This window comes from Hylobates moloch, unplaced genomic scaffold (assembly GCF_009828535.3).
Source record: "Hylobates moloch isolate HMO894 unplaced genomic scaffold, HMol_V3 SCAFFOLD_5, whole genome shotgun sequence".
NCBI classification, from domain to species: domain Eukaryota; kingdom Metazoa; phylum Chordata; class Mammalia; order Primates; family Hylobatidae; genus Hylobates; species Hylobates moloch.
The window spans coordinates 42418272-42442827 of NW_026652280.1; the positions used below are offsets into that span (position 1 = coordinate 42418272).

A 24556-nucleotide genomic window follows, 5' to 3' on the forward strand; every position below is an offset into this window, starting at 1 on the left:
CTCCCAGTTTGCTGGGAAGACCCTATTTGTGTAGCTGGTCCCTGCTGAGAGGAGCTTAGCCATGGGCTGGGGGTGGAAGACCTCCATGCCTCGTGCAGCTTCCCTGACAGTGAGGGCATGTCCCTCTGTGTGAGCAGGCACAGTGGCCCAGGAGGACAAAGTGGTAGTGTGAGGCCTTCTTGCGCTTTCTTTCACCAACTGGGGGCTGCAAGCCCCCTCCCCTTTCCCCACAGCCCTTCTGCAGGCCTGGGCCCCTTGTGTGTGCCCCCCACCAGCATCTCAGTGTTGAGGCTTCCTTGGCATCTCCTCCCCAACCCTCCACAGTGCTCTGCATGAGCCCCCATCTTACCCCAACCCTAGGCCAACTGCAGCCTGCATCCCCCAGCCAGGATGGGCAACTGTCTACCTGCCAAGAGCCCTGGGCTAGGGAAGGTGACCCCCAGAGAGTCCAGGCACTCAGGGTTTCTGTCTCAGATGCCCTGCCCCAGGGCAGAGCCTGCAGTAGCCAGAAAAGGCAGTGCAGCTACATCATTGTCCCCATGGGCATGAGGGGAAGGGCCAGTATGGTGGGCATTGCTGACCTCTGTCCCCTTGGCTCCCTACAGCGCAGAGCCCCACCGCCGCGGACCCCCTGCAGCAGGCCTACGCCGGAGTGCAGCAGTATGCAGGTCGTTAGTATCCACGCGTCCCCACGGCTCCTTCCCCAACTCCATTTATGTCTCCATGCCTGTGACACCAGTGCCCCCTCAGACCTGGGGCCAGCACTGCATGGGGTGGGGAGAGAGAGTGGAAAGAGGGAGGGCTGTGCTGGCAGAGACCCTCCAGGCTGCCTTCTTGTCAGCGGGCCACAGAAAGTGCCCCTGCAGTGGGGTTGGGCAGAACTTCAGGCAAGTGGGCAGGCTAGGTGGAAGTTTCGCCATTGCTGGGCAGTTACCTGTCTTTGAGGCCAGATTTCCCTTCCCCATGGAGCTTCCAGGGCCACTTTGCCGCACCGCAGGCAAGGCTGGGTCTGGGTGCTGACACCAGCACCGCAGACAAGGCTGGACCTGGGTGCTGCCCACCATGGGCCACAGTCACTGGCCCAGGAAGCGCAGATGCCTGGTTTGAGAGAAGGAGGGCCTCTAGAAGAGATGCCATTTCCCCATTCCCTTCCTCACACACTGGCAGCAGGATGGGGCCCCAGCAGATGTGACAGGGAGCAGAGGAGGAGAGGTGGGAAGGGACAGCCCTGAGTGAGCAGAGGGCCTGGGGTCACTGAGCCCAAGCCGAGCTGTCAGCCAGGCTTTTCTCTTTCTGTCACCCCTGGACTACACAGCACCCCATCATCATCCCTGCCTAGCCTGTGTCCTACTGCCTGACCTGATCAGGGTCTCTCTTCCCTGTGCTTAGAAGAGCCAGTGCTGTCTCCCATGAGTGCAGTGGGGCTACCTGGCAAGGGGTGAGGGGACTGAGGTGAAGCTGGCCTGGCACATCTGGAGCCCAGAGGAGGTGCTGTCACCTCTTCGGTCCCCTGAGCTCTGACTTCAGGCTCTGCTGCTATGGGAGCCAGGCCAGGCAGAGGAGGGAGCCGGCCACTCCTGTCCTACCTCGGGCCCTTTCCAGTTGGACAATCAGGTTTATCCAACTCAGTCCTCTGCCCCTGGGGACTACCCCCTGGCAGCCTTCCCAGAAGCCAAGTCCACACCTCAGGTGGCCCCTGACCTCCCACACAGGTGCCATTTGAGTGGGAGTGAGGGCTTTCCAGCTGGAGTCAGCTGTGGCTCAGAGAAGTGGGAAGTCCTTCCTGTGGATTCCAGGTGTTCTGGGGTAATCCTGTCCAGGCCATTTTGATGTTTTTAATTATCTATGATTGTGTGTTATGCACACATGTGGTTTATCCACTATTTCAAATTCAACTTGCCTCCCCCAAAACATACACACACACGTGCATGTGTGCATGTAATGTATGCACACATGCACTAACATCATGTACACAAGTGTGTGCACACACACGTACACACACGTACACACACCCACACACGTGCATGCACACATGTAATGTACACACACGTACACACACCCACACACATGCATGTATGCATGTAATGTACACACACATGCACCCACACACATGCATATACGCATGTAATGTACACACACGTACACCCACACTTGCATGTGCACATGTAATGTACACACACATACACACACATCCCCACACGTACATGCATGTATGCATGTAATGTACACACACGCACACACACACGTACACACACCCACACACGCATTTCCACTCTTCACCTCGCAACTCCTCTGTTAGTCTGGGAACTGAAAGCTGGCTTTGTCCTAAGTGGCTGAGTGGCAGGGCGCTTTTTGGCTGATCTGCTTTTACTGCCTGCACTGAAATCTCTCTCTTTCTTCCTGCTTCCACTCTCTGCCTTGTCGCCGGCTCTTGCTTCTTGTCTTGGGCCTCCAGCAGCCGCCTACCCTGCTGCCTATGGTCAGATAAGCCAGGCCTTTCCTCAGCCGCCTCCAATGATCCCCCAGCAGCAGAGAGAAGGTGAGTCTGCAGGCCAGCTCCTGGGCCCCTCCCTCCCCCTGTTGTCCCCAAAGAGGCTGCTCACCTGGGCCTTGGGCTGGGGTGTGCATTGGAAAAGTGACCACATTTGTGTGCTGTGTTGAGGTGGGCAAGGGAAGACAGCAGTGCTGTGAGGAGTGGTGCTCTCCAACTTAAGGTTAGAGGTCCGCTTCTTGTGGGCAGCTCTGTACACCAGAGTGGTGTCTGGCCCAGGGGCAGGGGCCTGGACAGAATGCCCTGAGGGCTGGCAGGTCCCACACGAGGCGCTTTTCCTACTCCCCTCAATCATTGCTGCTGGCCTGACACAGAGCTCACATATCGAAACCTTGGTCTATGAGAACCCCTTCTGAATGGTTGGGTTTGTGTTTCTTCCATGGCAAGCCCTTGAACCATCCCTTAAACAGAACCTAGCAGAGGTTAAGCCTGTGTGTACCAGTGGAGGCCTTGTCCTTGACCCAGGGAGCTTCTGGTCTTCCAGAGGAGATAGAGGCCCATCCTTGGGGTCTTCACTGGAGGGCCCACCACTGTGTTCCCAGAGAGAATAGCTGGGAGATGAGACTCCAACAACATGGTGGTTTGCAGAACCAGCTCTGATAGCTGTGCACATTGAGGAAAAGATGGTAATCAGGCTGAGAGGGTCAGGAAGGGAAGCCCCAGAGGAGGTGGGGTCTAAGAATCCCCCTCCTCTGGTGGGCAGGATTTGGCCAGTGGGGAGGGTGGGGAGAAGTAGGAGTGCTCATGGCTGAGGGGAATGAGAGAGGGAGATGAGTTTATCACCCACAGAAGCTGTGCCCTCTGGGTGACCAGGAGAGGCAGGTGGAGCTCCCAGGGCAGGACTGCGTGGGCAGGATGAGAAGAGATGAGAATGCCCCAGTGCAGGCCTAGTGGAAGAAGGGGGTGATCCTGGAAGGCTGTGTCCCAAGGCCCTGGTGTGAACAGGGCAGGACAGCAAGATCTTTGGGTCAGATGCCAGGGACCTCAGAATGCCAGTCAGTGTCTTCCCATCCCAGTGCCTAGGTACCCACATAAGCAGGAAGACAGGAGGCTGGATGAACAGGCCCACCCTCTGGGACTCTGTGGGCCTGCCACAGAGAGCTCAGCTTGAGCAGGCAGGACACTAACAAGGTCCCGTCCTCTCTACCCCTATGGAAACAGTCACTGGGTAGTGAGGCACCAAATCTGCCCCTGCAGCCCGTGTGGTCAGAGCCTTCTGGTGGCCTCCAAAAGCCTGACTCATAGCCCCTGCAGCACAGTGTCCTGGAGCCCTCCGATGTAGGTTAGTCCTGGAAAGAGCCTCAAGAGTCTGCTGGTCCAACATCATTTGACAGGCCCCGGTGCCAGACGAGTCCCTCAGACCCCAAACAGGTGCCACAGCCTGCCTGGCTGAGAGCCTGGCCTTCAGAGAAAACCCTTTTGGGTGGGACTCTGGCACCTCCTTCCCCTGTGAATCTGAACAAATCACTCCATCCCCTCAGCCTCAGTGTCCTCACAGCAAAGTAAGGAGAGTGGGGAGCGTTCTCTGGAGGGGTGTGAGGACCAAGCCGGCTGAGTCTGCCCCCGAACTCCGTTCTGCAAGTGTCTGTGCACACTGCCCTTCCTTTACCAAGCTACCACCCCTTCCAAGGCTGTGCATGAGGCATACCGCCCCAGCTTACACCCAGCAGGCAACTTCTGGGATCAGGGGCATCAGGGCTTCCCATGCCCAGGAAAGCCAAGTTACAGGAACCCAGAGGGGTACACAGGAAGTCCCAGCCCATACCCTGCCTCACGCTGCTGCAGCTGAGGGACACTGGGCTACCACTGGTGAAGTGGGGGTGGGGGTGGTCCCCTCATCAGGCTGCAGCCCTGGGCCTGCCCTGCCCTTGCCTTCCCCACAGTCCAAGCCTTCATCAGTCAGACCAGGGCCACAAGGGGTGGGGTCCAGGACTCCCCATGTTGCCTGCTCCAGGTCCAGAACAGAGAGCTGTGCCTACAGGCCCTGATATCTTTTCTCCCACTGATGCCATTGTCAGCTCCCCCCATCATTCTGGCCTATTGGCTCAGGGGTCTCTAAATCCTGCCCCACCCCTCACACAGCTATAGGTCAATGGCACCCTGCCCAACACACATGACAGCCCCTACTGCAGGCCTTAAACTGAGGCCCCCATGGGCCCTCCTGCCCCTCTCCCACCCTACACTCTGCACCATCCCATGTGCGTAGCTCTGTACTCCTCCTCATTCCTTCTCTCCATCTCTGAGCAGCTGCAGTTCCTGCCCCCCTACACACACCCTGTTCCCTAGTCTAGGCCCTCTGTGGCCAATCCTGGCTCCAGCCTCTCCTTGGGGTGGCAGGATCTGCTGCTATTGTCCCCATTCTCCCAAGCATGGTGCATGGGTTGAGCCACCCCAGGGATGCAGGGCATGGGGAAGAGTAATGCAAGATACCAACAGAGCCGCACAGCATGGGTGGGTGAGAGCGTGGCACTGGGAGTGGTTTGTCAGGAAGGCTTCTATGGGTCTGGAAGGATGAGCAGAGGTTGGCAGCACATAGAGCTGGGGAGGCAGGAGGTCTAGGCAGGGGGAACAGCGGGAGCAAAAGTGCAGCTGCTGCAGAGTCCAAGGTGAGCATGGGGCCAGGGAGAGACAGGCGCAAGGTGGGCTGGAGCCTGGCCAAAGCCGTGTCCCACAGAGTTGTCCGAGTCATTCACAAGAAAGAAGGCTGTGTTCTTCCAGCCCTGCCAAGAGTTGGCTTCTTTACGTCATGGTCCCCTCCCCATGTGGAATGTCATGGAAATACCAGGATATTCTGGTGGCAGGGGAGGACCCTTCTGCCACCTCCTCATCTTTGAGCTGAGCCTGAAAACAGACAGATGCCTGAATTCCCCAAGGGCCATCTGCCCCACAGATGGGATGAGGTTGCCCTCAGGGATGGCTGCCGCAGCGGCTCTGCCAGGGCTGCAAGGTGGTCAGGGGTAGCCGCTTTCTGTCTCTGCAGCTCCGCTTCACCATTTCTCAGAAGGCTGGGCTGGACCACATTGGTCTCTAAAGTCCTGCCAGCTCTGCCATCTGCATGTTCTGTAATCTGTGAATGAGGGAGTGCAGAAGGGCTTGGCGGTAGCTGGAGTTAGACAGCGTGTGGGCTCACTGTCCAGGGGAAGGGACTAGAGCCGCTGCCCTGGCTTCTTCGTCAGGCCTGGGCTAGAGAGTCATTCCTGGGGCTCCGCCACACACTGCGCATGTGGGATTAAGCTGTAGGTCCTGTCTGTGAAGGCTCCTTATCTCTAAGGAGAACAGATGTAGCTTCCACATAAAGCAGCTTGCAGAACTTGAACTCAGAGCCAGGGCCCCAAGTCAAGGCAGGTGTGTCAGCATGGGCTGGAGCAGTCAGGGCCTGGAAGAGTGAGGATGGAAGGAGGAAGGAAGGTGTGTGTGGGGCTGGAGGGGGCCGGGCATGAGGACACAAGAAGGAGCATGCCCCTGGGAGCAGCCAGTCTGGTTGGAGAGAAAAACCTCCAGACATAAAAGAGAAAGAGCCCCACCCTAGAGGATGAAGTGTGGATTCAGGCACGAGCAGGGAGAGGCTGGAGGTTCTTTCAGAGAGGGAGGGTATGGGGAGCTGGGGGCCATCCAGGGCACATTCACAGGCCATGAACCAGTGGGAAGACAGCATGGTTGGAGGGGACAGGGTGAGGGGAGGGCCATCAGAGCTCGGGGGTATCCAGCACCAGGAACCCCTGCAAGGGGGTGAGGGAGCACGTTTGTACCCGGTTCTGAATGCGCCGTCCCCCAGCAGGATGCCTGGGAGCCAGCAGTCCAGGGAGGGGAGGCCGAAGGGCTGGGGTGGGCAGAGGGCACAGGGCGAGCACCAAGGAGGGAGGAGGCCAGTGGCTCCTTGGGTAGCTTTAGGGGTTGGGGAAATTTTTGTTCTACGCTGTGGACCTCGAGGGAGTAGAGATAGATGGAGAAAAGGAGGAGAGTGGAAGGTAGAGGAGCAGAAGAGAAGGTGCAGAGTCTCTAAATCGAACCTTTACTCCAGAACTGGGTTCTCTGGCAGCCTCACGGCTCCCAGAGAACAAGGACAGTTGGCTCTGGCTGTGAAAGCCATGCAGCGGCCCATGTTGGTGCCTTACTGTTCAGCTCATGCCTAGGTTTCCAGCAGCCTCTGGTCAGAACCTTGCTTCTTACACAACGCTAGGTGCAGCTGGTTCCCTCCCATTCCCACCACAGCTTGGACACCATCATTGAAATGACCACAAGTCACTTTAAAAGATGAAATTATATGTGGCATATGCTAAGACGCATCTTGGAACGATTTCAGTTTCAAAGAGTTGAAATTGAGCGTTTTGACTATTTCAAAAGGAACAGGTAAATAGTTAGTTATTGAGAATTTTAGAAAGCTAAAGCCCTGCATAGTGTTCAGGGGGTCTGGGATATTGAGATTTTTGGTAGCAAGAGGGAGAGAACTCACACTATGGAGACAGGCAGGCTGGGCTCATGTCCTGGCTCCAGGCCCCTCCCAGCTGTGCGTGTTTTGGCAGGTGACTTAACCTCTCTGGGCCTCACTTCCTCATCTGTGAAGTGGCAATGATGATAATAACATCACAGGGTTGCTGTAAGGATTAAGTGAGTTATAGACATGTAAAGTGCTCAGAACAGCCTGACACATAGTTTGTGCTGCTGAAGTCGCAGGGCTGTTACTGTGGTAACGAAATGAAGAACCTTCATGTCATGAGGCTGGAGGGTTCCCTGGCTAATCATAGAGCCTCGGTTGCAGCCCTTCCTACGCACCTACACAGGAGGAGGCAGGATAAATCTTGGTTTCCTGGGTGTGTGGAACTGGGCAGGACAGTTGGGCCATCAGGGGCAGATGAGAAAGAGAGGCTGCAGGCCAGGGGGAGGATGGGCACCCCAATCCCAGAGTCTGAGCCTGGCCTGTGAGAGGGGAAAGTGGGGTGTCTCCCCAGCACAGGACACGGTTGCCCCAGGTGATGCCCTGGTCCCCCCAGAGCAGGAGCTGGGCAGGAGGGAGGCCTCCCGGATCTCCTGGGCCTTCCCCTATCTTCAGCACCTGGTTTCCAGAGACACAGCAGTAGGTCGACTCTGCCTCTGGAGCCCTAGGGTTTCCAAGCCTCTGCTATGGATCCATTTTATAGAAAAGGCGACTGAGGCACAGCGAGGTTCAGTGAGTTGCCCAAGGGCAGAGCAGAGACTGGAGCTCAGACCCGGGGCTCAGCATCCCTGCCTCTTCCAGGGCGCCCTTGGATCTGGAATGAGACCCCCCCTCCTAACCTTGCCCCCACCCCTCCCTGCTGCGCTGCCTAACTCGCTCACCTCTCCTCTGTCTCTCTCTTCCCCCACCCCGCCATCCCTCCTCCCCCGCCCACCCCCTCCCCTCACCGCAGGGCCCGAGGGCTGTAACCTGTTCATCTACCATCTGCCCCAGGAGTTTGGGGACGCTGAGCTGATGCAGATGTTCCTCCCTTTCGGTAATGTCATCTCCTCGAAAGTGTTTGTGGATCGGGCGACTAACCAAAGTAAATGCTTTGGTGGGTAAAGATAACAAACCAATTAGCTTCACCTAGGACAGGGCGGTGCTCGCACCAACCTACCGGTGTCCAACTGCTTTTAACCTGCTCCTTCACATTGCCCCCGCCCCAGCTGCTCCATGGCCCTCGCCAGCCTCATCTCACCCTTCTCTCTCCCACTACTCCTTTTGCTTCTTGGCTTTCCCTACCCACCCAACCTGGCTCCCCATATCCCACTCCCAGTCCAAGAAATGGGTTTCCTCTTCCAGCCAAATTCCAACCGACTGAGAAGGGAAAGGGGCCACCTTGACAGGGGTAGGAGGGGCAGCAGGCAGAGCCCAGCCACACCCATTCCCCCAGTAGCCCCTCTCCTCTCATGGTGAGAGTGGCCTGGCCTGAGCCCGAGGCTAAATCAGAGCGTGACACCTGGGCAGGGCAGTCACCTAGCCAGGCCCCTCTCCTGCCCACCCCTTCGCCTCCTGTCTCCAGCTCTCTGTCCTGCCCCAACTCCTTCTCTGTCTACCCTGCTTTTTGCTCCCCTCCTGCCCTCCCCACTCACCTGCCTCAGGCCACCAGAGCTGGGCATTGTTGAGGAGTCAGGAAGAGGAGACTGGTCCCTGCCCTCAGGAAGCCTAAGCGCTGAGCTTAGATGAAAATTATGTTTATAGCAGTGAAAACTGCGAGGCACCTAATAATGAAGTGACAAGAAAGGTAGATGGCTGTAAATACACAAAAAGGAAGGGAGGGAACTCCAGATGGGGAGAATTGGATGAGGAAGGCATGGGGCTGGGGTGAGACGAGCCAGAGGACAGTGAGAGCGAGACCAGGCGCGGGGGTGTGATGTCTGTGCTGGGGTGTTTCCACTATGCAGAGGGGGATGTTTCACGGGGTGTGGTAGGCGGTGGAAACGGTGGGAGGTCTTTGAGCTGAGAGTAATAAAAATACAGTTTGCAGGAAATGTTCCCAGGGCATGGTGTTAGATGGGAGAGGGAAAACTCGAAAGCATCCAGAAGTATGGCTGTCAGATAAAATATAGGATGGCCAGTTAAATTTGAATTTCAGATAGACAAAGGATACATTTTTAGTATAAGTATGTACTTACAGTAAAAAGTATTTATTGTTGATGTGAAGCTTAAATGTAACTGGCATCCCATGTTTTTATTTGCTAAGTCTGGCAACCCTATCCAGGAAGCGTCAGATCTCTTCCTGGAATTTCACATCACCCTCTCTCCTCCCCTCCTCCTTGTTGCCCTCCGACCTCCTCATCCTTCTCCATCAGCCCTTCCTTCTGGGCCAGACCCTTTCATAAGTCATGAGGACTGAAGAGACCAGTCCCCAGAGAGCCACATATAGAACCAGAGCTGAGTCTGCCAGAAACTCAGTATCTCCAGGCTGACCCCCAGATTCTGGGGCTGGGAGGAGAGAGTAGGAGGCTGAGTTGCGGGGAACCCAGGTTACAGCTTGGGGGTGGTGGAGGGGAAAGGAGACAGGAGTGCAGCATCAGGAAGCACATGTTAAGGAGTTTCCAGTCTGGAGTCCAACCTTCTGGAATCATGAAGGGCTTGAGGATTTGGAGCATGTTCCCCAAAGTAGTCAAGATCTTTGCACCATTGTCCCTTCCCCTCTGGAGCTGCCACAGGAAACTTGTGGTCTTTCAATGGCATGGAGTTGCCCCAGCAGCTCATTTCTCTCTGGGTGTGGAAAAACAAAGCAAAAGCAAAAGACAGAGTTGCAGCCCTCCACTCTTTGGTATTTCTCCTTATGAATTACAGTTATGTATATAAAAACAACAAGCTGGAAATCAGTTGCATCTGTTCTTTAAGTAAGTCCCAAATGTTATGTAAATGAGAAGAGCGCTGCTGACAGCCCAGGAAGCTCTGGGCGCCTCTGCTGGAACAGGTTTAGTCTCCAGCCATAGCTGGGCTTGGCACATTTGCACCGTCCCGGGTGTGGGTGCAGTCCGGCTTTCCAAAGGCATTTCCTTGCAGTCTGCTCTAAGCACTACCCTCTTTATGGTGTTAGCCTACTTAAATTAGCCAGGACTACATTTTTTTTTTCTTCCTGCTTTTTAAAGAAACATTCTCTGTATACCTCTAATCTAGCTCTCCTCTCTTGAACAAATTTCTGATGTCAAGCATACCAGCCCTGAAAAAAGGACAGACTCCTGAGATGCTGGTCCAGCCCAGCTGTTCCTGGTTAAGCCACTTGGGTTCTCTCTCTCACCAGGCAGCTGAGCTTTCTGCCAATATCCCAGAGGCCTTTAAATTGAAACCTAGGCTGGGCGCAGTGGCTCATGCCTATAATCTCAGCACTTTGGGAGGCTGAGGCGGGCAGATCACTTGAGGTCAGGAATTCGAGACCAGCCTGGCTAACATGGTGAAACTCCATCTCTACTAAAAATACAAAAATTAGCTGGGTGTGGTGGCGTGCACCTGTAGTCCCACCTACTCAGGAGGTGGAGGCAGGAGAACTGCTTGAACCCAGGAAGGGAGGTTGCTGTTAGCCGAGATCACACCACTGCACTCCAGCCTGGCGACATAGCAATACTCCGTCTCAAAAATAAATAACAAAATAAATAAATAAAAATAAAATAAAGTGATACCTAACTTCAGCATTCCCTCATGGGCAAGTCATTTAGCCCTGTGAGCCTCACTCTCTTCCTTTGTGAAAAAGGGATTTTAATCATCGCCCTAGGGATGCTGTGAGGGAGCTTACCCAGGGCAGACCCTCAGGAAGTGCTAGGTCCCCTTTGTTCTTAAAGTGCTATTTTTGCTGTAAAAGTGGCCCTGTGTTAACGTGAACTCCTCAAAGGCCACACTCACTCTTTATAAGCACACATGTAAATTTATGAGCAGAGTCTTCCAGATACCTTCATGAGGGCATGTCTAGCACAAATGTTCCTATGTTGGAAGGAGGGCTGGGGGAATACCATAGGGGGATTCTACCTGCGGGCCTTCCCACAGGGCCTGGGAGCGGAAACCTTCTGAGGGTAGGAGGAGGGCAGGAGAGGTAGCTCTGGAAGAAGGAAGACAGTCCTGGAACCATGAACTTGGGAGACAGTGCCCAGAGCCCTGCCACAGGGGCCTCCAGTCTGCAGGGGAGGGACCCTGCTCAGACTGCTAGCCAGTTAATAACAGTTCAAGGAAAGAAAAATTCCCTTGACCCTGGACTCCTTCTCAACTCTCGGGCTTCCGGGAACCTCTAAACTCTTCCAGGAAGGCTGGGCTTCTGCCCTCCTCCAGAACTTCCTCTCTGCCCTCCCCACACAGTGGTTCTGCCTGCGGCTACACCTGTGCCCTAGACAGCTCCTCCAGCCCTTTTTACCTTGTTTCCCCTCCCATCTTTGAGCTCAGGTGGATGATGAGAAGAATGAGGGGCAGCATGTCCCCCATAGTCAGGCTACCTTGTCCTGGCAGGAACAGGCTTTTGTCCAGCCACCTTCCTTATTCTGGGGAAAGCAGTATCAACACACAATTCACATATTTGAAAACTGCTCTGGTTTACTAAGGACTTGACTTTTACTTGACGTGACTTGACTTTAGTGGTTAGACATACAGGTCAGGGGAGGTGGGGACGGGCCAGGAGGGGCTGAGGGGAGCTGGTGGAAATATGGCTGGAGGCGAATCTTGTATGGATCAGCTGAAATTCTCCCTATTTATTCTGGTATCTATATTTATACAGAGGTTAGTTTTGTTGCTCTGGGCCCAGCTCTGACCAATTGTTGCACTTGTTCGGCTGCAGGAGCAAACTTGAGCAAGGCAGGAAGGAGAGGAGAGAAAGAAAGACGATGGAGGCAGCATCTGGGGCAGAGAGAAAGAGGGAAAAAGAGCCGGCAGGTAGGGAGAGTGAGGAAGGGCTTTCTTGGAGAGAAGTCCCAAGGCAGGCCCGAGGTACCACAGACAATTAACTTAGAAGACGGCTTCTACCTCACTCCCGAGTGGCTGTGCATCTCTGTCTTACACCAATGGCCATTTGGGGACCAGTGCGCAGCGGGCACGTTAATGGGAACGCCTCGGTATCTCGCCAAGCTTTCATATATTTTGCAGGATCTAAGTCCTTTTTACAGGAGAAAAGGCCTCTAAAGTCGAATAAATTCAAGGAAATGCTAGATTAAACAAAGCTATAAAGGTTCATTTACTACAACTTGGTGACAGAGGGGACGTTATTTGTTGATATGCTGGACTGGCCCGGTGGGCCTGGCTCGAAACCTCCTGACCACACAAGCCCTTTCTCGAGAAGCACCTATTAGGGCCAGTTTGGGAAATGCTGATGTAAAATGTTGTCTGTATAAGGACATGCATTCAGAGTTCCCCAAAGGTGACTTCTGACCTCATTTGGGGAACATGACCTGTGCCCATCTGGGACCTGCGCGGTTGGGCCTGGGAGCTGCAAGGTTCTGCATCCCATCTGGGCACAGGAGTGAACGCGTGGGAAGCGCTTCTGCACGGAGGGCTGTGGCCTGATTTGCACTGATGGTCTTGTGACTTGTTATGGACATATCAGCTGGTGCGTGCTTAGTCCACGGCGCAGGGCGTGGAGAAGAGAGGTGCCGGGGCGAGGTGACGCCCAGGGCCCACCCGGAGCCTGGCGGGGCGGGCAGGGCCGGGAGTGGGGGCGGAGGGGCCGCGAGGGCTCAGCCTCTGGGCCTCCCCCGACGGCCGGGCACCTGCGCTGGCGAGGGGGGCGGCCGGGCCGGCGGTGGAGAAGTTTCTCGGCGGCGCCTCCCTCCCGGCCCCTCGCACTCGTCTCTCTCCCCAGGCCGGCACCCTGTGCCCGCGCGCTGCCAGGCCCCCTCCTGTCAGGGAGGACAGTGTCCAATAAACTCCACCCGCAGGTGTGTCCGCCCTCTCCCGCCGAGGCGAGGGCTGAGGTGCCGGGGCCGGCGGGGGTGGGGGGCGGGCGCCTCTCCGAGCGCCGCCCGGCCGCGGACCTCACTTGGGGAGTGGGCGCCGGGCGAGTGACGCGGCCAGAGACGAGGCGCAGGTCAGCGAGCCGGGTCCCCGCCAGCGCCCGCCCCGGGAGGGGCCTAGCACGCGCGCGCGGACTGGAGGGTGGCGGGCACCGGGGCGGGGCCGGGGGGCGGGGCCCGATGGGGAAGAGCCTCAGGCCCGCCCCGCCCCCCTGTCCCCCGACCCCTCCCCGCCGGCAGCGCCCCGGGCGGCCCCGTGGAAACCCAGGCCCTCGTCCCTCGTGTCTCGCCAGGCTTCGTGAGCTTCGACAACCCGGCCAGCGCGCAGACCGCCATCCAGGCCATGAACGGCTTCCAGATCGGCATGAAGAGGCTCAAGGTGCAGCTGAAGCGGCCCAAAGACGCCAATCGCCCGTACTGAGCGCCGGCGGGAGCGTCCCCCGGGGGAGACCAGGACTCGCACAGGTAACGAGGGGCGGCCGGGGCGCGGGGACGGGGGTTGGGAGGGAACCAGACGGACCCGCCGCCTCCTCCGGCCTTCGTGGGCCGGACCCTCACTGGTGCCTTGGACCCGCTGCGCCGGCTCAACCTGCTCCTCGCCCTGCTCCTCGGGCCAGGCGCAGAGCTGCAGTCACCCCGGCAGAAATGGGCCTGGCCATTTCCCTGTGGCAGGGCCACCAGGGGCAGGAGTGAGGGAGCCACTCCGGGCGGGTGAGGCGAGCCCTGGGCCTGCGCCTCCAGGTCTACATTGGCAGTCCTGTTGGCCAGAGAACCCTGGGGTGAACAGGTGGCAAGCTCAGGCTGAGAGAGGTTGGGGGCAGAACAGGCTCTACCCAGGAGAGCTGCAGCCGCCCGCGGGGCCTGCTTCCAGACCCCGGGCTCTCTCCTTCCCATTTCTCCCAGGAGGGCTGGTAGCCTTTAGACACTTGACCCCTGCAGCCGTGTCTTTCCCCATAGCGCAGTGAAGAGAGGAAGGACAGGATCTTTCAAAGGGAACTTTACTAAGAAACAAAGCAGGATGGGAGGAAAGCTGCGGAGGGTGAGGGTATAGCACTGAGATCCCGGGCCCTGCCTGCCCCACATGGGTCATGATGAGCGGTAGTTGTTACCTTTTCTGCTGGGCTGGGTCCTGCCTAGGAGCTGAAGACACAGTCAGCCACGCCTCTTCCAGCCCACGTGTTCCCCTGAGCAAAGTGCTTCCTGCAGAAAGAATGGGGGGAGATACCCCAGGACATCAAAAGTCAACCTTCAGAATGGTTTCCCCCAGTGCTGTGGCTCTTACAGCCTCGGCTTCTTCACAGAGCAGAGGTGAAGGCTCCCTTCGGGCCTTTCCAGCTCAGCACCCTGCTGCCCTATGGCCGCCCGTCCCCGCACATGTTCCTCCATTTATTCAGCAGTATTGTGTGTCAGCTACTGTGTTAGGCACTTGGGGTTCAGCAGTGAGCAAGACAGAAGGTGGAGACAGACAATAAACAATGACATGTGATCAAAGAATATGATCTAGTATGTCGAGATTGTTGGCCTACAGTTAAACCACATGGTCAGTGTAGATCTCATTGAGGAAGTGAATTGGAGCATAGAAGGTGAGGGGAGCAGCCATGCCCCTGCCTCTGAGGGAACAGTCAGTATGGAGGCTGCAAGGTGGGGCTGCAGAGTGGAGTAGGAACAGCAGGAGACTGGGTTGCTGGGAGAGTGAGGAGGGCCACCTGGTGTGGGGCCTTGAAGGCCACTGCGTGGACTTTGGTCTCTTCTCTGAAATAGGAGATGGAGAGAGCATTGGAGAGTTCTGAATAGAAGAGTGATGGGTAACTTGCATTTCAGTGGGGTCACCCTGGCTTCTGTGTTGATAATAGCTTGTAGGGGGCCAAAGCATAGGTCTACTGCACTGACCACTCAGTCCAGTGTCACAGCAGTTGATGAGATGTGAAGGAATTAATTTCTAGATGTATTTTGTAAGAGGAGCCAAGGATGAGTCCCAGGCTTTTGGCCCAAGTCACTGGAAGAACAGAGGGATTGGGAGAAAGATTAGGCATGTGAGAATTACACATTTAAGTTGAGTTTCAGAGTCCAGAGTTTGGGAGGGAGGTCTCCAGCTTCCCAGTCTCCCCTCAAATCTTCCACCCAGTGCTGGGGTACAGACACCAGCAGAACACCCTTCCTCCACCCAGAAGTAGCAACTCTCACCCTCAGAGAGCAGGGGCCTTCTCTCTGGGGGGAGTACTTGTGCTTCCGCTCTCTGCAATCCTGGAAAAGCAAAACCAGTCTTTCCTGCCTCCTGGTTTCCCATCCTTGCCCATTTCTGGCTTGTTTCCCATCCTTGCCCATTTCTGGCTTGTGTCCAGATGCAAACACACATGTTATTCAGAGTTTGGGCACCTTCTTGTGCCAGGCACTGGGCTCAGTGCAGGGGATGCAAGGATGAATGAGTCACCATCCCTGCCCTCAAGGAGCTTCTGGCTCTGTGCACACACAGACACCAGGAGGCAGCTTGCAGATGGGGGCATTTCCATAGGAATGGAGGGATGGTTTCGTGAAAGCAGCTTTTTCTGTATATAGGACACTTTTTCTTAAATCAGCATAGCTCTGCCATTAAGGTGTGACCTGGGTTAGGGTGCTTGTCCTCTTTGGGCTTCTTTTTTCTCATTAATGAGACTAAGGTGTTAGAGTCAACTAGAGGATTTGGGGGTATGGGGATATGAATCAGGCAGGGTCATGCCCCGAGATTCCAAGGGGCACCCCTGAAAGTAGCTTGTCTTAGCCTCCTTGGCTCAAACCAGGATAAAACCTCTAGGTTAGAAGAATTCCCAGATGAAGGAGTGAGAAGGCAGGTTTATTGTTTGGGATATAAGGTCAGAAGTGCCCACAGGGTTGAACCAGCTGGCATTCAGAGTTGGGGTGGGGGCTTGGGAGGAGTGGTTTAAAACACAGAGTGGGTTCTTCCACCAGGCATGCAAAGGGCAGAAAGATTAGAACCCTAGACCTTCACACAGTGCTTACCACGCACCAGGCACTGCTCTGAGAAGTAACAACTAGGAGATGTAACTACATAGCTACAACTACCTATAAGGTAGTGTTAGTATTTCCATTTCGCAGATGGGGCACAGAGAGATTAAGTAGCTTGCCCATCAGCTAGTGAGTCGCAGAGCCAAGCTTTGAAGCCAGGGAGCCTACTCCTCTTCAAGTGAGGAGAATGAGAAGCTCCACCCTACCCTCACCCCAACCTATCACCCCAGAGTATCCTGAATGTCTTGAGGGAGCACATATGACACCTCACTTTTCTGGGGTCAGCCATCTAACCACCTCCCTTCTACTAAGCAGTCCTTTAAAAAACTACTATGTGACATAACTCCTACAGTAAAGTTGACATTTAATTTTCATTTAGACAGTATTTTAACAAATGGTGCTGTCAGGCTTCCCAGCCCAATACTGTTGGAAGCTCTAATAGAAAGAGGTTGCTAAGAAGAGATAGGGAGCTTCTCAAGGCAGCCTTGGGGACTGCAATGAGAAGTGGCTGCCCTTGGACTGCCAGCGAGGGAGGAAAAGGCACAAAAAAGCAGCTAAAATACTGCCTGGTATCACAGGCTAGTAAAGGGTATTCATTTGTGCTGAGGCCTAAGCTGTAGCCCCAGGTGCTCAGAAGGGCAGGAAGCCTGAGCAGGGGCCGAGGGACCAGCCATAGCTGGGAGCAAAGTGGGAGGTGGAAGGGCGGACCTCAGGGCTAGGGCAGCTGCCCCATGGTGGTACAGGCTTTCTAAGGCCAAGTCAGAAGAGAGTGGGGGCAGACCAGGGGGAGGGAGAGGGGCCCAGGCAGGGCAGCTATGGGGAGTACAGTTGGGCTTTGGTTCCATGAAGGAAGGTCCTGAGTGGGGTGGGATCAGGGTTGGAGTCAGTGACTCTCCTTCCTGGCTGGTTTTCTGCTTCCCTGCTGCCCTACCCCTCTGGCGGCTTGGGTTTGTTGTCTTGTGCTAAGACTGGAGTTTCTCTAAGCAATCTTTGCCAGGAAACTAAATAAGGAAGGAAGCAAAGGCAGGAGGAGTACGCAAAAACATGCATGTGGCCAGGTCCACAGCCAGCCGGCAGAACACACCCAGCCTGGCCCCACCCAGCTCAGAGATTGGCCTCTGAGCCCCTTGTTCTGCCACCGCTTACCAGACACACTGGGCCCCAGCAGCAGGCCAGGTTCTCAGACTCCTAGCACTCCAGTTCTATGGGTGGAGAGTGCACCAAGCATCTTGTCCTGACCCCAGTGAGTCCTGTGACTCTGGCTCTGAGTATGCTTTTGGAGAGTGTCGGGTCCAGGCTTTGCAGGCACAGGTGCTTTGGGTCTGACCTATACAGGGCCAGGCTGTGGCTTTCGGCCTGGCCCTCCTTTGCTTGAGTCCAGCTGATTTTAGGACGTGAGATCTGAATTGGTTCAGCCTGGCCATAATTTCCTCACCCAGCTCGGTGAGTTGGACTTCACCATGCTGGTCAGTGATCCCACAGCCATACCTAGGGCTGTGCTCTGTGAGCCTCCACCCCGAGAGTGGTCGGGAAGGGGTCACCCTGCAGGAAGAAGAGGAGCTGCTTCCTAATGAAGACAGTAGCCAGCTGAGCCCGGGGAGTCTTGGGGGCTCCTCAGGGACTGAGTGTGAGGGTGTGTTATGTGTCCAGGGCCACGCATGTGTGAGAGATGAGGGTGTGTGTGAGGAAGTTCCCTGGATTGAGCTTTAGGGACAGGGGCTGTGTGCTATTCAGGTTTATGCTGCAGTACACAGGACAGTGCCTGGCCCTGACAAGCAGTTGCACTCTAAAGCTGGGAGAGGAGCAGGCAGAGTGGGAAGGAGTGAACGCCCATGAGGGGCTCAGGGCTGGAATGGAGGGAGAAAGAGGAGAGTCCCAGGGAGTCCCTGAGTTGCAGTTGCCACAGCCCCCATCTGATGGCAATACCCTCCTTAGTTCCTTAGGCCTCTTCTCCCGTGCCAATGGGACTTGCCCATTGGCCATCCTGGGTGCGTCTAAGGGCTTCTGGGAGGAGTTGGAAGTGGCATTTCAGGACTTGGTGGGCATGGAACGGTCCCTGATCTGGGGGAAGGAGATGCAACGTTGGAAGAACAAAGAACCCAGCCCTGGTGGGCAGGCAGGCTGGGGTCTGCAGAGGAGTCGTCTGGGGTGCTTCTGTGAAGGCTGAGCTGGAGGCCGGGCTTGGGCTCAGCTTCTTTGCCCCTCATCCACAGTGATATTTTAAGATCCCAGGCCTCCCTTCCTCCCTCCCTGAAGGAAAGCATAAAGCTGAGAGTGAAAGTCCGCTGTATGTAGAAGCCTGTAGACTGGAAAGCCTGCAGATCAACCTGGCACACAGGCCTTGGCCCAGGCCTGAGTGCCGCAGGAGAGGAGGGCCTCCAGTGCAAGCTCAAGATAACTATGGGGAGGGGTGGAGCTAGGGACCCCAAATCCCAGGTGCAGCAGAGGACTATGAAGTGGTGAGGGGTGGAGAAGTCAACCGAAAGTTGAATCATCTGATGACTCCTGGTAGGGAAGAGAACTCATTCTCAACCACTTAGGGCTCCACCTGGAAAGACAGCCGAAGGTTGGGGCCTTGTGGTGGGTCAGGCTGGAAAGCTGTTCATGGAGGGGTGTGGGGTGACGGGGTGGGAAAAGAGGATGGGGTAGGGAGCAGGGGAAGTCAGCAGAGCAAGAGTGGGAGCAGCAGAGGCTGGAGGTGCTCACCTCTGTGCCCCCTGCAGGGGACCCTCCAGCCTTGCACGTGGCCCCCTGCAGGGCACTCTCCAGCCTTCCATGTGACGATTTTATGGGTCAGGGCTGCAGAACCTTCGAAGGGCTTCATGTGCCTAGATGCAGCCTCAGTTTGGTTACACAGGCCACTTGGGAGCAAGGCAAAGAGTGTGAGCAAAGAAAGAGGGTAAGGCAAATGCAAGATGAACTCAGTAGTGCCAAGGCATGTTTCTAGAATTCCAAGAACATTGATGAATTTTACCCTAAATCTCAAAATGAACCCTGCTCAGGTTCTGAGGAAAGTAATTTGAGGTGGAGCTGAAGCCGGGGAGGGCCATAACCTCCACAGAGGGTGCCCTTGCAGCCTTCTCTAGGATGGTGGCCAGGGTGGGTCCACAGGGTGGGAGGGCCGAGCTGCTGCCAGCCTGGGTGGTACTATGGCAGCAAAGCATTTTGTAGATGGACCCCGTGGACACAGCAGTTACCATAGCAAGCCTCTGACCTACCCAGCTGACCAGGGCCACTTGACAGACATCCCCTGCTGGCCCACAGGCTGCAGTCACAGAAAGCTGAGGAGGGGGGGAGCGCCACCCCTGGGGGAGAGAAAGAATCAAGGGTGATGAAAACCAGAGCGCCTGCTCCCTGAGATTGCTTGCTGGCCAAGGTGGTTTGAGGGGCTGTTTTATTTTTTTCTGGCCCCCTTGCCAAACCGCCCATGCCCCCCTCCCCAACGCATGATGGATGCCCTTAGTGGCCCTGTGTGAGGTTCTGCTTCTGTTCACAGTGTATCATGTGTCTGCATAAACAACCGTGTGTGTGTATGTGTGTATGTGTGTGCGTGTGTGCGTGTGCGTGTGTGTGTGTGTTGATGTGCCCATGTTTGTCTGCTGGCTTCCTCCATCCTTTGAGTTCTTTTCAGTTCTCTTATGATTTGACTGCTGTTCTCTCATCAGAGCTTCTAGATTGATGCTGTGGTCTGGTGCTGTATAAATATATTTTCTTTTTAATTTTGTTTTAACTTCTTCCTTGCCCTCCTTCACCCGAATCCCAGCCCTCCCTGCCCTCCCACACTCCCCAACCCCACCTGCCTTGCCCCACCTCTTCCTTCCCCCACCCACACTCTCTTGTCCTCTCTCTCTCTCTCTACATATATAAATATATATATAAATCTTTTCTTCTTTTGTCATTCAATCAAATTCCAACAACCCAACCAGGGCCAGTCAAATCCACCACAGTCTCGCGCTGAGCTAGGAATAAAGTTCACGTAATCACATGAGAGTGGAGAAAAGTCCCCCATCCGTAAGTTCAAATCAACTCAAAGTTCACAGTGTGACATGATGGCGTCATGTAACAAGGCTAAGAATCGGTTGCATGACAATTGCCGTCAAGTTTCGTGGAGGTGCTGTGATTGGAGCGTTTTTCTTGGATGTTGTATCAGTTGATGATTGGCCAGTCATGATCACACGTGCATTTTCTTGACTTTTGTGCTGCCACAATCTTTTTTGCTGTGCTCATTTTCGTTTCGTTCTTGGTGCTTGCAGTGGTTTTACTTTCTGTTGTTTGGTTTTTCTTGTTCAGCGTTTTTTTATGCTTCTCTAGATGTCACATAGAGAAAAAAACAAAACAAAAGAACAAAAAATAGTCAAAATAAAGATGAATTCCTGAATTATCAAACATGGGATCATTTACCTGTGCAAACCATTATTTTTTTCTTAAAAATAAGGAAAACATCTTAAAAATATCTATGCGTGGTTGATTTACTTGCACTTGAAAATATTGTGATTTTATTTTTTTCTAGAAATTTGGGGGCCTTTTTCAATTGACATTTTCCTAGGTCTGGTCTTTTTCCAGTTAGGCTATTTTCAATCTCACTTCAAAGGGAAAAAAAACAAAAACAAAAACAAAATATCTACAGTAACAGAATGATAAAAAAAAATTCTAAACCAAAAAACTAGAGTACAAAGCCAGAGGCCTCTGCAAGAGAGCCCAGTAACAATTGTAAGGTTTGTATTGTAACCACTTCTGCTAAATTAAATGTGGGGAGGGGAGGCTGGGGACTGGGGGCTTGGGAGGGTTTTTTTGGTTGGTTTGGAAGAAACAGTACTAACAAAAGCAAAATGCACCTTTTTGTTTACAACTGAAAAAGGGTCCTTGACAAGTGTTTTTTAATTTTATTATTATTTTATTTGGTGTTGTAATTGTTTAGACTGCTGTGTACGGTTTGCTGTTTGTTGAATCAACAGTGTGAAAAACCTGCCAGCATGGATTGATATACGCATGACGTTGTCCCCTCAAGTGGGGGCTTTGCAGTTCTAACTTTCTTGATGTAACCAGTCACCCCCATGTATAAGTGGAAGCTGCTTGCTAGAATGGAGATGAGTCTCATTTGTTAAGTCACAATGATTAAGCATTCGCCTTCTGATTCTAGTCAGATCATGATTTTTTTAAAGCAAAACAAAACACCAAAAAGCCACCATTCAAAACAAAATCAAGCACTGTCTGAGTTAATTTATTTAAGTTTGATAATTAAATCTCTTCTGACCTTTTTTTAGGTTTTCCCGTCCACTCCCTTGAAGTTCTGAATTCCTCTAAATTCCCTGGCATGTATGAGAAAAGTATTATGTGTGTGTATGTGTGTATATATGCATATACATACACACATATCCATGTATATCCACATATGTGCAGGTGAATATATTCTACACATATATCCAGATATACATATATATACACAGCCTCGCAAATAGTTACTGACCCCGGGAAAGAAGTGGTTGGCTGGAAGCTGGGCAAGGATTCTACAAAATTTGAGTCACGGATATGTCTTCCTTCTTTCCCTTTAGCCGGGAGGAGTGGGCTGGGCTGCTAGATTTTTCCTATCTTGTTTGCTAGGCTTCTGTATACATATTGTATCTGGGCTAGATCCCTCAGAGACAAGTTTAATTATGAATTCATATCCCGCAGTCCCAAATTCTCCCCTTAGATGTAGCTACCCCCAATCCAGAATGCTAAAGTAACCCAAATCAAGAACCTTCTCCCAACAACGAAACCTCAGCTACAACCATCACCACTAGACCTCCCAGTGGTTTCTACTCTGAATAGAAGAGTATATTTCTTTTTAATGTATCATGATCATGACTAATTCTCATACTGGTCTCTCTTCCTTCCCTCCCACCATCCCCTAGAGCTCCCATCCTAGCCCCTGAGGCAGGTTCCTATTGGTGTTTGGATGCTGTTTGTGTTTTCCCTCTTGGCTTAATCAGCCCTGATTTTCTTCATTTTAGGGCAGGATGCTGAACGGGCTACATTAAAAAACAAACCTCTCTCTATATATATTTATAAATGAGAACTGTTGGATGACACCTTTGACATATCAGCCTATATCAATCAAGCTGAAGACTCCAGACACTGTCTGTGTGACTGTAACATTTCTTCAACGAAAGTATAGCGTCTATGGAGTTCAGAGGGCACGTGTTTGGGGGAAAAATATATATGACATAAAGAAGAAGAAGATGAAGAAAAATGAGAAAAAAAAACACACAAAAGGCAACTTTAAAACAATCACGAGACCAGATGGGGAGGCTGAAGGGCTGGGAACTGGGAGGAGACGCTGCTTACCGATCCCGGGGCTTTTCCAGCCCACGGGCGCCTGAGGCAGGCTGGGGCAAGTGGTGCGTGGGGCCTGGTCCCCAAGGGGCGGCTGAGAAGCCGCCACTGAGCATCTCTATCTGTCATTCCTTTAGCTATTTAGGGACCAAAGGACCAAACTTTTTATTGCAGATGTGTAGCTCTATGTCAAATAGAGGGGGAATGGAGGATCCCCTCCTTCCTGCCTCATGGCTGTTCTTGAAACAGCTTAGAGCGATTATATGAAAAAATGTAACAAAAAATTAAAAAAAACAAAAAACGACAAAAAAACAACAAAAAAAAAGGAAAAATAACGCTTCAATGCTTTTAAAACAGCAAGATAATAGTTCTTTGATACTTTGAGAGGCGCTTTGATGACCCTCATCCAAGTCTATGACACTTTCCTATGGTTTTCTGTATTCTATGTCTGGATGGAGCTGTTAAAAGATGAACAAATTGGTGGATATTTGGGGAAAGCAACACAAATCTTAAAACTCACCCGTGAAGTGTGAGAAAACAAGGAGGGGAACAAATGGGACTTACCAAGCAAGGTCATTGTTGTGAAAAGTCTGTAAATGCTTCTAACTCTTCCCCCTCTTAAAATCATAATAGTTGTACAGAATTTTAAAAAGGAAAAGTTTAAAATACCTATATAATAGAAGAAAAATTAGAGGAAAGCAAAAAATAAAAAAAAAGGAAAAAAAACCCTATAGAAGTTAGCATTACTGCTAAAATCCCAGATGTTGTAGGACTGTACTTTTGTAGAGTTTAGACAGAGCATCAATCCCTTCTCCCGGCGAGTGCTGTCGGATGCCGTTGTCTCTGAGGGCCAGGCCGAACTCGCCCCACACCTGCGGGCGCCTGGCTGCCCGACGCCGGTGGAGGCCATGCCATCGGCCGGAAGGGTCGCGTCGCGTCGCGTCGCCCAGGTCGCCGCCGCCGCTGTCCTCGCCTCTCGCTTCCCTCTGGGAGCTGCGCGCGCTTCACTCACCTTCCGCTTCACTCGCCTTCCACGCTTGCTCCAGAGACTTTCCGGGCAAGGGAGAACTGGGAACTTTCATCTTAAAACAACTAGACAACACACACACACACACAAAACCTTAAAAAAGAGAGAGAAAAATAAACAATCTTTGAAGAATTTCTGAAACTGTTTACAAGGAATTTTGAAAAACAGGGATGTTTAAATGATGCCGGCTCTGTTTTTCTGTAAATAAATTTGCATATTTTGTAGGACTTTTAATTGTAATGATAGAGAAAAAAACAAGGAAAACTATTTAATGAAAGCACGATATTTATCTTTGGTAAATGACTTTAGAGCAGTTAAAGACATTGCTTAAAAAACTCAGAATCAGAAAAAAACACTGAATTATTTAAGAACACATATATTTTAAAGTATAACATATTTATTATAATTTATTTGCACCCTTGGGAAGATTGCTTTGGCATTCTGCCTTGATTCCTTCTCACTGATGTCCAGGTCATCTGGAGGCCGGGGGTTCTCAGACCTACCATTGTTTCCCTTTAGAAGAACAAATTTCCAGTTCCTCTAGGGCCTCCTGCCTTTCCTTTCTTTCTGTCAATTTTGTTGTTGTTGTTGTTTTTCATTTTCCTTTTTTCTCTTGACTCCTCCTTTTAGGATGTCCAGATGTAAAAAAAAAAAAAAACAAAAAAACGAAAAAAAAAAGAAAAAAAAAGAAAACAGCTGCAGTTCAGTACAACTGCTCTTTTCACACTCAACTCCCTAAAACTCCTTGTAACCTTCTGTAACTATTGGATGACGCTTTCTCCAGCTTAGCCCTAAATAAAGCACAGTTTAAAAAAAGATTTCTTCATTGGTCTGTGCCTCTCGGACTCTGGCCAGCTGTGCCTCACAGCCCCAAGGCTTGCCCACTGGAAGTAGCTTTGGTCCTCTTTATGGAATCTGTGACACAGGCCCTCATTCTGAGTCTCAGCATGTGAGGCTTTTTCTGGGAGGTGATGGGAACAATAAAAGGAGGTCCTTTTCCACTCTAGGAAGAATCTCTCTGGACTGGTGTGTGTCTCTGAAAGTCCCCATTGCAAATTCATTCTTCTGGGTTCCTGGCAGAGGTGGCCACAGTGTCCAAGCAGAACAGAAAGGAGGCCACCGAGGCCACCAGACCTGAAGGCCGAGCAAGTGTTGGGTTGGGGGGAAGTTATGTGACATCTTAGGGAAGGAGGCAGTGGAGGGAAGAGGCCACAATAAAGGAAGAAGGATGAGGATGCAAC

At 52.9% G+C, this 24556-nt stretch overlaps 1 protein-coding gene across 49 annotated transcripts in view; it reads left to right on the forward strand.

Annotated features, from left to right (window-relative positions):
• CELF4 (CUGBP Elav-like family member 4) overlaps window positions 1-23634 on the forward strand; it is a 324964-nt gene extending 301330 nt beyond the window's left edge. For 5 of the 49 annotated variants that reach the window (XM_032152429.2, XM_058438405.1, XM_058438403.1 and 2 more), the window contains exons 9-13: window positions 606-671; window positions 2456-2539; window positions 7939-8082; window positions 13264-13435; window positions 21967-23634. In XM_032152429.2, the coding sequence (XP_032008320.1) occupies window positions 606-671; window positions 2456-2539; window positions 7939-8082; window positions 13264-13391 (422 nt within the window). In that variant the 3' untranslated portion in view covers window positions 13392-13435; window positions 21967-23634. Of the gene's footprint in view, window positions 1-605; window positions 672-2455; window positions 2540-7938; window positions 8083-12819; window positions 12896-13263; window positions 13436-19899; window positions 19979-21966 lie in introns of those variants that run through there. The other 44 variants (XM_032152439.2, XM_032152441.2, XM_058438429.1 and 41 more) reach the window with 14 other exon arrangements.
• Window positions 23635-24556: the final 922 nt, after the last annotated feature.